Source organism: Phaenicophaeus curvirostris, chromosome 1, assembly GCF_032191515.1.
Source record: "Phaenicophaeus curvirostris isolate KB17595 chromosome 1, BPBGC_Pcur_1.0, whole genome shotgun sequence".
NCBI classification, from domain to species: domain Eukaryota; kingdom Metazoa; phylum Chordata; class Aves; order Cuculiformes; family Cuculidae; genus Phaenicophaeus; species Phaenicophaeus curvirostris.
This window is the reverse complement of record NC_091392.1, coordinates 196,789,017-196,805,187: the sequence shown is the minus strand read 5'-3', so window position 1 is coordinate 196,805,187 and position 16,171 is coordinate 196,789,017. Positions and strand designations below refer to the sequence as shown.

Sequence of the window (16,171 nt, the reverse complement as noted above, 5' to 3'; positions counted from 1 at the left end):
TACTTGGGAAGACAAATGCCATGTCTGAACATCCTCACTTCCTCCTTCTCCCCCTGCTTTTTATTGCTGAGCTTTATAAGGTATGGGGCATTCCTTTGGTCAATTGGGGTCAGCTATCCCAGCTGTTTCCCCTCTCAGCTCCTTGTGCACCCCCAGCCTCTTTGCTGGTGGGGTGGTGTGAGAAACAGAAAAAGCCTTGGCTCTGTGTAAGCACTGCTCAGCAATAACTAAAACACCCCTGCACAATCAACACTGTTTTGGTCATGAAACCAGAACAAAGCTTCATGCCAGCTGCTATAAAGAAAATTAATTCTAGCCCAGACAAAAGCAGTAAATCCAACTACCCAATATTCTGTGCCCAGTGTCTAACATAACTTTGGTCTGTAAAAAACATATCTGCACATTTAATATTTTAGAATAGAACAGTGCAGTCATAGCAAACTCATGTGCTATAGAAACTGAGTATGGATATAGAAAAAAGCATCACACTTCTCTGCTGAGTGAACTTTAATTCCCTCTAACCCACTACTAGCTCTTTCCCCACTATATTAAGTTTGCTGCTGTGCTCTTCCATGCAGAAATGCAATCTGAGAACTACCTTCTGTGTTTCTAATGTATAAAAGTGGTTTAAAAATACTAAGGGAATGCTTACTCTTTCTAGTAACAAGATCAAGAATGTCAAGCATGCTAGTGTACTTTTGCCTACAACTTATTCAGGGTCCTGACACATGTCATGGGATTTGTCCAAATTCAGTGGATAGCCCAGGTTCTTAAATCTTCCTCTCTAGTACTTGTGTTGAACGTTTGAGTAAATAAGTATTTTAAAAAAATCCAAGGCTGAATTTATTTGAGCTGCCTCTACTGTCAAGCAATTAGGTGTTACTGTTGTTGCTTCTGCTGTCACAATTCTGTCAGTTTCCAGGGTCCTTAGCAAAAAAACAAGGCAGAGAAGATCTGAACTTCGAACTGAGCTTAAAACCAAGCAAAAAAAAAAACCTATTGCACATTTCATACCTGCTTTCTACATCAAAAAGCAGAAAAGAGGTCACAGGCTGCTATGTGTGCCTTCTTCATTATCTACCAATGACAAGGTATACTGGTTTCTATTTAATATGAAAACTAAGTCAGTTGAGACAGGCTGAGGAAATCTTCCTTGTTAAGAATCACCATTTCAGCTAGCTCTAACTGTGTCAAAAAAAAAGGGCACGTTGTAGTGAATAAGATTTCCAACAAATTAGTCAGATAGGCATTATCATTATAATTATAAAAGGCCCTCTAATCATACAGAACAAAAACCTGATACAACAAACACACATACAGTCTGTTGATAGAAAATCACCTTTTTATGATCACAAAACCATGCAGATGTCAATTTTCTCACTGATATCTGTGACAGTCTGGAATGATCATCAAATGACTCGGCTAAACCTTGTTTAATCTGTTGTGTGACATAAACACTGATTTCTCCTAAAGAGGGTTACACAGTTTGTCAATGTGCACTACAGGCCAGCTCTGAATAAAGTCTGAAGAAATGAGAATCTGTCCATTGACTTGAGTCTCAGTATGACTTCAAAGAAGGTAGACCCCTGCTGACTCACATTAAATTCTCTCTATTCACTTCAACACTAGCATATAAAAGCTTAACTCTCCTTTACAAAAGGCTGTAATCTTGTCATAGTGAGTTTAATGTTGTAAACCATTAATAAAAATGGCCTTAAATAGTCTTATTTAGCTTCCTGATAGCAATCAGTGCTTTCCTGCATATTAGTCCTTTTGTAAAAGGAAATGATTAACTGTCCCGACCAACTATGAAGCAATACACTTAAGGTATAGGAATCCCATTGCTAAGAAAAGAGGAAAGGTAAAGTCTAATTAAAATCAGCTGGTGGTTTTTATGCCTGGAAGTAACACCAGATTGGAGCAATTTTAAAATCACTGTTGCTTTGTTGTTGATGCAATGACTTTTAAATCATACATAGGAATTTGGGGAATATGCATTAAAAAAAAAGAAAAAGGTTATACTGCATCCCTTTTCTCTCCCTTTATTCCATAAGAAAAGGATAAATTCGAGTGATCAAGAAACCTGTGCAATTAGCAGCAAGTGTGCAGCAGTTTATCTGCATGCTTTTTCATCAGGACTACCTTTCATTTTTTCTTGCTTTCTGGGTCTGGCTATAAAATTTGTTGATGGAAGACAAAGGTAAGTTGTAATATAAAAAGTAACAGAAATAATGAGACATAAACACTAAAATACCATCACAGAAATATTCTTAAAAAAGGAAAGGCAAAAAAATATCCAATGTGGCCCAGGGAACCATTTTCTAGTACTTATACGTATGTCTTGACACAGATCTCATTCTGCAGTGATTAATTAACTTTTTCACTAATATATGTAAGCAGATTCAGTTTCTAGGGGCATTCTAATTAATTAGTTTTTCTCTCTGAATAATGTAGCTTTCCTAAATGGAAGCTTCGTGACTACATGTATTAATGGATTCTTTAAAATCTTCAGCAGTTTTCTTATGTTCTACTTTGAATGTCACAACAGTGAAGTGCTAGCTACAAAACCCACTTCAGTAACTTTTTAGAAAGGCTTTGAGGCAAAAGGAATCAGCACTATCTTTTATCTTTTGTTACTTGAAGTTTAAATAATGTTCTTCCCCCCTTTCTAGTCAGCAAATAGTACAAAGCCAAATCAAGCTCAAGTTTAAGTAAAGAAAGAAAACAGTCAGTTACAAATGAAATGCAGAGACACAGTGATCCAAAATAAACAAACTCTGACACACATCATTACTAAAGCACACACAGAGAGAATTATAACGGCTAAAAGGCAACTGAAAACTAGAAGCCAACAGTATCAGTTTTCACTGCAATGTCCCAGTCTGGGAGGGGAAACTGAATATTTACTAACTTATTTTTTAGTTTCTCTCTTACATTTATGCATTTATTTAGATACTTTCAATTCCCCATCAAAACTCTAGGCATTTGCATCACATAAAATCAATAGATTTATCCTCCATTCCCAGTCTAAGATGTTGCAAGTTTACTGAGCTGCTGAAATGATAAACCCAATCCTCTTAGCTTTACTATCGAAACATTGCAGACCCATTCTTCAGCCTGCAGCACAAGTACTCTCCGAACACTGAACCATCAGTTTTCCCAGAACCCCAGGACCTCAAATATAAAATAAAAACAAACAAAAAGCATCACTTTTTGCTCATACTGGGTAATCCAACATAAACCTACTCTGTAGCTGTTTCTTCCAGAAAACAGTATTCATCTTCCTTGTATTCATCTGAACCAAGCTTAAAGACTTTTCTCTGTCCTTAGACTTATGTGCCTGTTTAATTGACATCCCTGAGGAATACAAAAGCTTTACTGTACCCAAGTCATAGCAACTGACATTTTTCTGGTGACTTTGCCACTGTTAAATCTCAGTAATATCTGTCTGTGTCTAAGCTGGCCAAACATCCTAGATAAACATCAGTAGAGTCCTGGTTTTAGCCAAACTGCCTCAAATGATTTAGGCTATGACCTCAAATGAGCTTTGAAAAGAAAATCCTGTGCTTTCTAAGTGCATTTGTGCCGTATGTGCTGCCTATTGATTTTCTATTAAGATTTATATATAGTACTTTTCCTCTGTGACCATCTCCAGCTGTTAACAACCTACAAATAACATGGTAAGTGCAAAATTTTTTTTTGACACCACCAGCAGATGAAGGTGGGTTTGAAAATGGCAGCCTCTTGCCAGTAATCATAGGAACGACACCTAAACCGAAGGAGTTCAAAACAGAACATAAATTTATCCATCAGAATGTAACTACCTATTTTTGAAGTTGACCAGAAGACTACAATAAGTGTTTGTATTTCTCAATAGAGTGCAAAGGACTTTTCAGTGATCACATCTGACCTAGAATGGTTGTTTCTTTCATTACCTACAAGATGATTTTTTTCCACATATCTTCTGTGTACTACTTGAGCAACATGATCTAGTGGAAGGTGTCCCAGCCCATGGCATGTAGGTTGGAACAGGATGATTTTTAAGGTCCCTTCCAACCCAAATAATTCAATGATTCTGTGATCCTACTTTTCTCCAGATGTATTGCGCAGAGCCGGTTTTGGTGAATCCACATGCCATTCTCTTCTTTTCTCTTTTTTGTCACTGTCCTTTTTTTTTTGTTTTTTTTTTCTCGGACGGTCTTTATTGTATTCACAGAATATTCTATGTCTTAAAATGCCTCCAGAAAGCCCCAGCACTGGAATGTCAGTCTAGCTAATCTGATTCAATGCAATACTCAAGTGCTGTTCCTGAGCTCAGCTTGGGGTAAAGTGTGAATAAACTATTTCATTAGTTAAACTATACTTTAATATGTTTTGGCATTTTAATCAAAAGAACCTAATTTCTCTATATGCATTTCCCAAATGCAAAGAATATATTCAAAGACAGTGGAATTTCTGAGCTCATGCATTTTAGTAATTGTTCAGTAGATGTTAAAGAAACTTTAGGGCTTTGACATCTAATGTTTTCAGAAAATAAAATATCAGTAAAATACCTGACGAGCTTTGAACTGCGGTAGAAATTATGATACATAATGATCTACAATTTTTGAGTCACATGTGACAGTTATTGTTCAAAAGTCCAGTTAATGCTAAACTAACAGCACAGGGATGTGAAAGAAAACCACTTTTCTGTCAACAAAAGCATAATTGATTATAAGAGATGACTGAAGGACTTCAGGACAAAGAGAAAAAACCAGCACCTTCAGCTACTCATCACAGTACACTAGCACATCTTTGCTACAAAAACGAAAGGTTTGCATTTCCTATAGAACTTTCTATACTGGGATCCCCCAAACTCTTTCAAATATCATAAAGTCTCTAAGATGAAGCAACGCTTATTTACTTTCAGATATGTGGGAACTGAGGCACTGGCAGGTAATGCACCTCGCCCAAAGCTTTCAAATCATGCTTTTTATCCACACGACTATTTCTGCCTCTATTTCTAATATCCTACAATATGTCACATGTTGAAAACCTTACAAAATGTCACACTATAAACACACAGTCTTTGCAAACCTTTAAGCTGAATTCAGACTTTCATGTAAGTAGTCAGAATAAATATCTGGCTGCTTTGAAAACAATGCTTCTTCTGATGTTTAACACAGACAATCTATGGCTGGAACATCCCACCTTTCCCTACACACCATCCCACAGCCATTTCCAATTTCATAGCTAATGAAGAAGTCATCTGGTTAGTTGAATGATTTTTTGCCCATAGCCTCCTATTTTCACACAGCCTTTCAAATTCTACCCAGTGAGAAAAATATGAATTTGTCCAATAATGTGGTTATTACTACGGAATTAATATTATTTCCATGCTTGTGAAGGTTGTGACAAAGTGTTTCCCTAACAAAATCTATTGGACAATGCAAGCTGTAGTAAGAAAAATAATTGCAACACCCCATCACTCATAACGTACTTACACAAAAGCCAGTCTGAATCTAGGAGAAAGAAATTATAACAAATGTAGCACAATAAGAAAAAGCAATGTTACTACACTTTGAAAAATATGTCAGTAATGTAATCAAAATTGCCTTATGCTGTATTTAAAAATTCATGGCAGCTAACCAGTCCTTCTAAGTGAATTACTATTTTGTTGGCCAGAAATCTGTGCTTATAAGAAATGGCTTCCCCCTACTTCTTCCAATATAAAATTCCTTCCTTCCTCCATCCTTCTAAACAGTGGTATTTCAAAGTGGCTCCTGCATGCATTTTCCTAGCTCAAAAAAAAAAAGCAAACATTTTTAATGCTTGGAAATTTAAAGATTTTCTCCTTAAGAATAAAATGTTCTTCTTTTGGTTGAAACATTAAGTCATGATGGTTTCCAAGCTGACACGTCAGTTATGATGGATTGATAGGTGACACTACTTTACACTGCAGCAAATTATGAAGCATTAATCTTTGAAATTATAGTCAGAATAATCCAGACAGACAGATACGTGCTTCCTTCCCCTCTTTTTGGCTTTGCTAGTTGCTGTAAATTCTGTCTGAACAAAAAAAGAAAAAAATACAAAAAACAAGGCATAGGTGCAATTGTCTGATTCATAGTGATAATTTAGCTGAAACCCTGCTAAATGTTCACCTGAAACCGTACGCATGCACAGTTCTTTAGTAAATCTGGTTTGGGGAAGAAAGCATGTAAATTGTCTCTTACCTGTAATATGGTAGCTAACCTGCCGGTTGACATCAGATGTGTCTTCATCCCAGGTGCTAAGAACAGCCACAACTTCCCCTGGAGGGTCGCTCTCCTTCACTGATCCTCTGTACACCTCATGTTCAAAGATGGGCGCGTTATCATTTATATCTGTCACAGTAACTGAGACCAAAGTGGTTGATGACAAGGATATAGTTTCCCCCAGATCTGAGGCCACCACTGCAAAGGTGAAAGTAGAATCCTTTTCATGGTCCAGATCCTTCAGTGTGCTGATCCAGCCACTGTTGCTATCAATGGTGAATGCTTCTGTGATCTTCTCCAGCTCCGATTCCACCGCAAGTGTGTAGGTGACCTGCCCATTTGCACTCGAGTCCGCATCAACTGCTTTTACTTGCATGAGTTTTGTTCCTATAGGCATCCCTTCCATTATTACAGCATCATAGCTAGCTGTTTCAAACATGGGCTTGTTGTCATTTACATCCAATACTTTAACCTCCACATCCACAGTCAACACAATGTCTACTTTATCTAATTGAATGGTGGCCGCAACTTTGAAGTGAAAAGCGGGATTTGTCTCATGGTCAAGTCTCTTATCCAGTTTTATGAGCCCCGTGTCTTGCTCTATAATGAAAACTCCATCTTTGTTGTTTTCAGACAGCTCACCATTAACTGTGCTATACAAAGCACCCTGATTAGGCAAAACATGCAGAATATCAATGGTACTACCTATGACGGTGTCTTCTGCTATGGTAAAAGAATACTGGGGCTGAGAAAAGGAAGGCAAAATAGTTTCTGGAGGCAAAACATGGATGTAGACAGGAATAAGGGAATGCTTTACAGGAATGCCACCATCTACTGCTTTGACAAAGAATGACAGAACTGTGTTTTTCAGCTGGTTAAAGCTACCCTTGGTGACCATCCATCCATTGTCAGGATCTATTTCAAGCAGATCAGCTACTGAAACAGAGGCTTCACTATACAGAGAATAGGTAATTCTGGAATTAGCTCCATCATCCGGATCTACCGCTTGCACTTGGGTCACCAGGTAACCTTTCCCAACATCTGCTTTGACACTTGCTCTGTATTCCACCGTCATAAACTGAGGAGCATTGTCATTCTCATCCACTACTATCACTCTCACAGTGCAAAACGTAGTCCTGCCACCTCCATCAAGAGCTCTCAAAAATATACCGATATCACTTTCCAGAGGGTTCTCCCGGTCTAACCTCTCAGTTGTCAGAATCTGCCCATTGTTATCAATCAAAAATCGGTCCTTGGCAAAGTCATTTATTATGGAATAGCTTATCTGGCCATATACACCTGAATCCCCATCTGTTGCCTTCACATGGATTACCTTGGTTCCAGGAGCAGCATTTTCTCTAACCTCTGCAACATAGACACTCTGTGAAAACACAGGGCTGTAGAGGTTGGCCCCAAGGATCTGTATGTGCACCTGAGCTGTACTGGTGAACAGCCCATCTGACACAGAGACATTCAGGCTGTACATGGGCTCCATTCTCTGTTTGCGATGGTTGGAAAGGGTGATAACACCACTCTTGCTGTCCATAATAAAACTGGTGCGGTCATTTCCTGAGAGGATGCTGTACTCCAGTCTGTCAAAATCAGAGCTGTCAGCATCAGAGGCTTGGACACAAGTCACAAAATGACCCCGAGGTGCCAGTTCACTCACATATGATTCATATATTAACTGGTTAAAAACCGGAGGGTTGTCATTCATATCTGTTATTGAGATACTAACAAGAACCTCGCTGCTCAGTGGTGGGAACCCGTTATCAGTTGCTCTGACTTTCAAGCTGCACTTCTGTATGAGTTCATGATCAAGCATCCGGGCTGTCAGAATCAGGCCACTGGTGCTGTCTATATGGAAATAGTCCGTGCTGTTAAACGTGTCCTGGACTATTTGATACTGCACAATCCTGTTATTGTCAGAGTCAGCATCAGTAGCAACAACCTGCAGTACAGGAGTCCCAATTAAAGATGCTTCAGACAAAGTAGCGTTATAAGCTGACTGATCAAAAACTGGAGGATTATCATTAACGTCATTAATGATCAAGTCCACAGTAACTTCAGCTCGAGCACCAGTAAGGGCATCACTGGCTCGGACCATCAGCTTGAAAAGAGAATTTACTTCATAGTCCAGTGGGCTGATGACACTCAGAACTCCAGTATCAAAGTCTATATTAAACTGGTTGTAGGGATCTCCATCAACAATGATATAAATGATACCCTGGCCTTCTGGACTGGTTGCATTTATGCTTAAAATTGGTGTATGCTTTTCTACATCTTCATTCACGGACGCTGTATAGAAGGGCCTGTCAAATACAGGCATTGCTTTGTTAACAATAGTAATTGGGAGCTCTACCAAAGCAGACAACGATGGGTTACCACCATCTTTTGCAACAATGACAACCAAATACTCTATATTAGACAAATCAGAATTGAAGGCTTCTTTTAAAGTGACGCTACCAGATTCTCTGTCGATTTCAAAATGTCCGTAATCTTCCTTCAGAAGATATGACACCTCACCGTTTTCACCCTTATCTTTATCAACTGCTGTCACTCGATATATCAGGGTACCAGGCTCAGCATCGACTTGCACAGCAGCATAGTATGGAAGTCCTACAAATACTGGGGCATTGTCATTTATGTCCTCAACGTAAACCCTCACCACCACTCGAGCAACACGAAGGTGATCTAGTTCACGGCTTGCTTCTACCACCAACTCATACAGCTCTTGCTCCTCTCGGTCAAAGGGGATGCCAGTTGTCTGAATGACTCCTGAGGTGGATTTGATTGTAAATTTGGTGCCTGGGTTTAATATACTGTATTTCAAAGGCTCATTAAGGCGGTTACCAACAGCATTGACCACAGCAATCTTTGTGATATTGGTGCTGTTTTCTGAGATAGAAGTGGAGTAAAAATTTTGTGTGAAATGGAGACCACTATCCATGGCTTCTTTCACTATTATTGTCACCATAGCAGTGCTATAAAATTTCCCATCAGATACTCTTACTATTAGCATGTAATGGTCCTTGGAGAGGCTATTGTTTTTAATGGTGAGTACTCCTGTGCTTGAATCTATTAAAAAATGGTCCATATTGCCTTCAATCAGACTATATGTTAGTTCAGGAGGGATCTCTGAATCTGGGTCCGTAGCCTTGACTTTAAGAACCTCAACACCCACGTATGTGGGCAGGAGCAAAACTGTCTCAAATACAGCCTGGCTGAAGACTGGTGGGTTGTCATTGACATCATTTACCTCAATGGTCACTTCAACTGGACTCTCTGCTGTAAGCTGGGGATTCCCACTGTCTCTAACATGCACATGGAAGTGGAAGTGGGCTATCGTTTCATGATCTAAATTTGCAATTGTTCTGATTGCACCTGTGCTGGAATCCACTGTAAAATACTTCTTTGCAGTAGATTCAACGATCTGGTATACAAGCAAAGCATTCTGGTTGCTGTCGGCATCAGTGGCACGTATCACGAGGGGACTGTTATTTGTACTCCGGACTATGCTATTTACAGGGGCAGCTTCGCTTATGCTGCCTGAATACTGAGAGAAGAGAAAAACTGGTGGGTTATCATTTTCATCAACAATCTGAATATTCACAGTTGCATTTGATGCCATGCCTGCCATATTTGTTGCCTGTACAGTGAGCTGATAGGAGGAAGCACGTTCATAATCAAGTGCCTTTTGACTGGTGATCACGCCGGAATATGGATTTATAGTGAAGACTCCACCCGCATTCCCATCTTTAACTTCATAAACTAACGTGGACTGACTGATTGCAGACAAAGAGAGGACAGAAGTACCAACATCCACATTTTCATTAACCTCTGCTTGGTATTCTTTGAGAGTGAACTTAGGGTGGGAGTTATCTGCCATCGTCACAGATATACGCACAATTGCTGTTGCAGATAGTGGTGGAGAACCTTGATCAGTCACTTTGACTGACAAAACAAACTGTCCCATTGTGGTTAGGTCTGGCTCCTTCAGTAAGGTAATGATCCCTAAAACTGGTTCAATCTTGAATGTGTTTCCAGTATTTCCTATAACACAAATTTTGAAGCAAATTAGAAATTACATACAATGCATTTAATGGTAATTTAAATCAGGAGCAATTAGCTGCAATTTCTTAAAGGCAGTTATTGGAAAAAAAAAAACATAAAAAAATCTAAAGACCCTCAAGTCTTCCTTTCTGAAAATAAGATATCTCAGGTTTTGCTATTTGTATCTCGATTCTGAGTACCAAGATCTGAGCAAGTGCTACACGTACATTACTCCCACTGAAGTGGAAAAAGCATCCCTAAATTATGGGAATTAGTCAAATACATGTACACCTAAGGCAAAGAAACTAGATCAGAGGCTAACAAGCCAATTACATGACAAATGGATAACAACTCAGGCTCTTAATTGAAGGGGATATTAAGCAACCGTAGAGAAGATTACAGTAGTTCAAGACTCAAAGAACTGAATATGAGAAGGTTAAAGTGGCATTTAGAAAAACAAACCAGAACAATTAGCATAGAAAAGAGACTCAAGTATCTTGTGGCACAAAGGTTTACCATATGATGTCTGAGAAGGACGAATCTGGATGAATGAGTTTTAGCAGAAAATGTCATGAAATGTATGTTATGACATAAAACCAGAGATATCATTGCATAAAGGCGAAAAATAAGTTAGGATCAAGGACCTTCTATGGGGTCTTTTGTTCATTTTAGTCTTTTTGTCTACCTCTTGTTTAGCAAGAGAGATACAAAACTTTCGACATGTATCCATGCCCTATAATCAGAGGTCACCTTTATTAGGCAATCCATATTTTGCTGGTTCCTTGAGTGTCTGCTTAAAATATAGGATGCTCTGTGTGTATATGTCGTGTATAAGCATACAAACTCTTTTTCTGAATTTGATTCTAAATAAAACCAGCATGTACTGAGTTACAATGATTCCAATCACTGTAACATATTCCTTCTATTGTAATTTACATTTTAAAATCTAGAACTGCCTCCAATCTTCAGTCAAGCGTCCATCCATGACCTGGAGAGAAATATGTCTCAAATAACTGGTGAGATTTTCTTTTGATGGTGATTGTTACAGGTACTGTGCACAGAGCAGTAAATATGAAAATTGTAGCTGGAACACCAAATACATGGAATCCTAAATGAAGTGAGTCAATGTTAACTATTTTTAAGATGTGATTCACTATCTGTTGTAAATTAAGGGGCTTGGCGGCTCATTTAAGCTACATACTACTGTAAGTAGTTCAATACTGGTAGTGGCTTTCTATTTATATCCATCTTTTCAGATCAGTAAAGTTTACTCTACGAGCTACAACAAAAAATGTGCTATTCACTGAGGAGCTGAGATTCTGCCAGAGCTACAAATTCTCATAAAGATCACAGTATCTGTCACATTTGCAGACACTACAAATGCTGCTGCAGTTACTTTGTCACTGCTTGCTAATACAAATAATTTTTAGCCACTGACTGCTTCATGTAAGGGCAGAGCAGGTTCTTCTCCTTTAGAAATTTCTTATGAAATCACACAAAAACTACTTGCTCTACTATGTGCTTTCTTCACATGGAAGGTGATATAAGCATTTCCTCCGAATGAAAGGGCCATGTACTATCAGAATGTTGCAATTAAAATCAGTATCCTCAACTATAGATTTTATGGATCGTAGAAACTATGGCAGTAGAAGATGGAATTTTGATGCATCTGGTATTGGAACATCTATGGGTAACGAAACTAGGGGAGTGCGTGGCTTACAGTAAATGAAAGTTTGAAGTCTGAGACTGCAGGGAGAGCTCACGACGAAACAGAAACGGGCTGTAATAGAACAGAGAGCCTCTAGAAAAGAGAAAAGCATACAGACTAAAAAGGACCACCTAATAACTAAAACATCCTTTCTAATAATATTTTTCTGTCTGCATGATGTATTATTCTTTTACTAGTGTATGGGAGATTTATTCCTAACATGCCAGGTAACTCTTTAGATTGTGGTAGCATCTATAGGTGCAATTTTAATCTGCTATCACTATGCTCAACCCTAGTTTCAAGAGACATTGTACTCTTAAAATGCTATGGTTCTCTTGATGAGTTTTTAGCAAAGTCCTAGTGTTAGTCTCCATGCTTCTCTGATCCAAATATTGCAAAAATGCCAGGACATACTAGCTGTTGTGACATTTGCTTATGGAGGATCCACTGTGCCAGCAATCTGAAGACAAGTCACTGGCTGGAGCTTTCAATAACTATCTTCTGTTATGGTTTTGAACGAATGACTTAGATGTAAAAGGGCCTGTAACCATTTAGTTTAAGTGAATGAGATTCTGTTCTGACAGGTTTGAGGTATAGTAGCTTCAAGATAAAAAGCAACCAGCAGGAAGATATCTCCTTTGCCCAGCTCTATAAGACAAGGCAGACCAAAGAGGTTCACTTGTCTGTTAAGACAGACCACCATCGCAGTACTGCTCTGTGTATGGCATGAATCACGATGCTACATCTTCTGTCCTAACCTGCTTCAATAGTGTAGATAAGCTCTGCATTTTCTCCTTTGTCTTTGTCCAAAGCCGTGACCTGCAAGACTGCTGATCCAACTGCTGCTGATTCGAACACCGAGGCTTCATACAATGGGCTGGTAAAGTACGGACTGTGGTCATTGGAGTCTTCCACAATTATGATGACTCTGGCCAAGTTCCTTCTGTAAGGGAACTCTTGATCTCGGACCTATAGAAGAAGTGCATAACACACCTTGATAGCCATCTAGTAAAATTTCATAAATATTGCTCATCTGAGTGATAATAATACATTCGATTTTATTTAATACAAAATAATAAGAAAATCCATTTTTCTCAAAGAACAGTCTAAAATACATTCATATGTGGCATGGTAGATAGTAAAATTAAAGAAACAGGAAGAGCATATGGACTTCTCTTTTCACTTATGAAAAAAGTGCATGACAATTAACTATCATGACATGAATTTTTAAATTGGCAACCACATGACATCTTAAATTGGGTTTTAGATTTGCAAGAAATACTTTATTTTTTAATACATGCTAAATGGTCATCACTTTATCCTGCTATCCCCTATAGCATAGAGGCATATATACTTTGCCCATTGCTCCCTCTTTCAAAGAACCACAATTATTTTACTCACTATGATCAGTCACATGCCAGACTAGTGCTCGTAGCTGTCAATGGACATCATTATAAATGCACACATCTTTTCGAAGGTGATGATACCAATAATAAACAGAGTAGGAATTATCTTGAGTGATGAACACTTCCAAAAAAGGTATCGTTTATAACACATCTCTCTCTACTCCATACAAATCTCTCAGCACTGCTATACTGATAATCCTGCCAACATGGTCCCCAAAAGTTTGTCTTCTTAAAAAGAGGAAAAAACTTACTGTATCGGATAGAGATCAAAACCAAGCACCACAAAATGACCTCTTCAGTCATGTCTTTCTGTGATACAGCTCATACATTTTTCTTAGGCGGTTTGTCAAAGGACTTGCGGCTTACTCTGCAAGCTGAGACCCCACTCAGCTCCTGCTCGCTGGATCTCAGAGCAGCTTTTTAATTCCTAGGATCCCCTGCCCAAAGATGGCCCCATACCCAAAACATCAATGCCTGTTCCTTCAAAGACCTCTCCGGCAGAAGTCTTAAGTGGTTAAAGAAAACAGTGGAACAGTGGACTATAAAGTTTAAACTAACACATTTTTTTTTTAATTAACCTCAAGTCTATAATACACAATCTTCACTTGAAAACAGACATATTCTGTAATTTAGGCACACTGAGAAAGAAAGGGTAATTATTTTTTTTCTGTATACCCAAACATTTGGAAATGTTGAGGAAAAGCTATTTTGTGTATCAACAATTTAGGTCCTGAAATAATTCCATAAAAGTAAACTACAAACTAAGTTTGCATTCAGAAAGGCTGTAGCATTCTCTATGACAAGGAAGTTGTTATGTCCCTGTGAATAACTTCTCAAATAACTTTCAGCCTCCCCTTCAGAAACTGTGAAAATTACCTTGAGTGATAGGACCAGATGCTAAGACATTAAACAGCTTCCTGCTTGTTTTCCCTTGAGATAGCAAATCATATCATATTCCATACAATGACTTCACAATACGTTTCCCAAAAAGTCCAAATAAAAAATGTAATGTTAGGCAAAATGAAATTAATGAGTACTTACTGCACTAAGAGCCCTTTGCTCTTGCAAAGGCTAAGGCAGGTATGTGCCTGAAACAGCAGTGATTTTGTTCTGAGCCAAGTAAATGTTACATTCTTACCATGACATTAAGGATGTGCTTATCTTGAGCTTCATGGTCTAATCTCTCAGCAGTATAGAACACTCCAGTGCTGGGATCAATTCTGAATTTTTTCATGCTGACTGTATCAATGCTGCTGTGAATAGTGTAGCTCAACTTATGCTTCTCATCTCTGTCTATGGCTTCAATTTGCAGAATTTCAGTATCAGGGGGTATGTCCTCTGAAATGGTGACATCGTAACTTGGGTGAGAGAATTCTGGGCCATTATCATTGTTATCCAACACTTTTATAAGAACCTACAGTTAATAAAAGACAAAAAAATTTGAAGTTATTGAAATCTGGTCAGATTACTGAATAGGCACCTAGAATAATGTAATTTACTTTAGATGGCTGATATAATGCTGCTGTAAGATGGGACTGAGAAACATAATTTAATATTAAAAGCTTACTATTCAGATCAAAAGAAATAGTAAGGATACGATGTTGGAGGCAAAATGTTCCTAATTATAAGTCCGACTCAGAGCTTGACATATCAGTTTATATTTTCAGTATCTATAAATTGGAAAATATTCCTACGATGGTCTTAGGAAAGGTTTTGTCATACTTGTAATAATGGTTCTGGTTACAAGAGACTTCTAGAGCTATTATGGGATTCCCTTTTCCCTCCACTACCACTAAACCTATAAAAGAATCCTTTTTATGTTACTTAAATCTGCTTCTTATGCAATCAAGATTCAGCTAAATCCTGTGGGTTTTTTTCTGCCCAATACATTGCATTGGGATGTACTAGTAATGTCAAACAGTGACAGCAGTCGAGACTTAAAGTTGCTGTTACATCTTTGACTGTTAGGAACAGTAACACTCAATGAGGCAAGAACTGGAGACATGACGTCATGACGATACTAGCCCACCCCACAGAGATCAATAAATACCACCAAGGACAAGTAATCTCAGGGCACTGGTAACAAGGAAGGATTACTTTTATGGTTTCATCTTTAGTCTTCCTTTGCCGGTGATAGTTGTCTTTACTGCCAACTAATTCACTTTCCCCTCAAACACTTATTTGCCTTCCTTCTGTTCCAGTTTATGAATTGCAGGGCTTCTGCTAAAAATGTGAATGACCGTGGTGCCATTTGATTCACATCTTCCTTTAAGACCTTGGGACTGATCTGTAGAGAAATTTGGAAAGGAGGAAGGCAGCCAGGATGCTGCTTTTGCTGCCTGTGATACCCATTTCAATATTTCACAAGATGACCCTGATAACTAAGAAGAATATCTATTCTCCAAGCTTTGCCTTTCAAATGTTATGTGGCTATACAATTCTATGCATGTGTGGCTCTAATGAGGTATTGTGTTTTTCACAATTGGAGGCATCACTTCCTGGAGAAAATTTGCTTTCTGAACTTTGTACGCTATAGACTACTTCGGGCAGAGTGGCAGCAAAACCCTTGGCAAACTATACAATACTGAAAGATGAAATGCAGAGTTGCCTTTTTTCAGTATTGGAAACAAAAAGTATCTTTTGCAGAATATATCTCTGAAAGCATACACCTAATCTTACAGTGAGGGAAATGGAACAGCTTTTTTATTCAAAAGCTTTGAAATAATAGTCCACTGATTGACATGGGAAAGGCCGTGCACACTGCTCTT

At 38.4% G+C, this 16,171-nt stretch overlaps 1 protein-coding gene across 1 annotated transcript in view; it reads right to left on the bottom strand.

Moving 5' to 3' along the window:
* The window catches only part of FAT3 (FAT atypical cadherin 3), a 345,812-nt gene that overhangs the window by 68,786 nt on the left and 260,855 nt on the right, over positions 1-16,171 (bottom strand). Inside the window, exons 8-10 of the mRNA XM_069883426.1 lie at positions 14,542-14,817; positions 12,756-12,966; positions 6,216-10,289 (exon numbers count right to left, since the gene is read on the bottom strand). Coding sequence (XP_069739527.1) covers positions 6,216-10,289; positions 12,756-12,966; positions 14,542-14,817 — 4,561 coding nt within the window. The remainder of the gene's footprint in view (positions 1-6,215; positions 10,290-12,755; positions 12,967-14,541; positions 14,818-16,171) is intronic.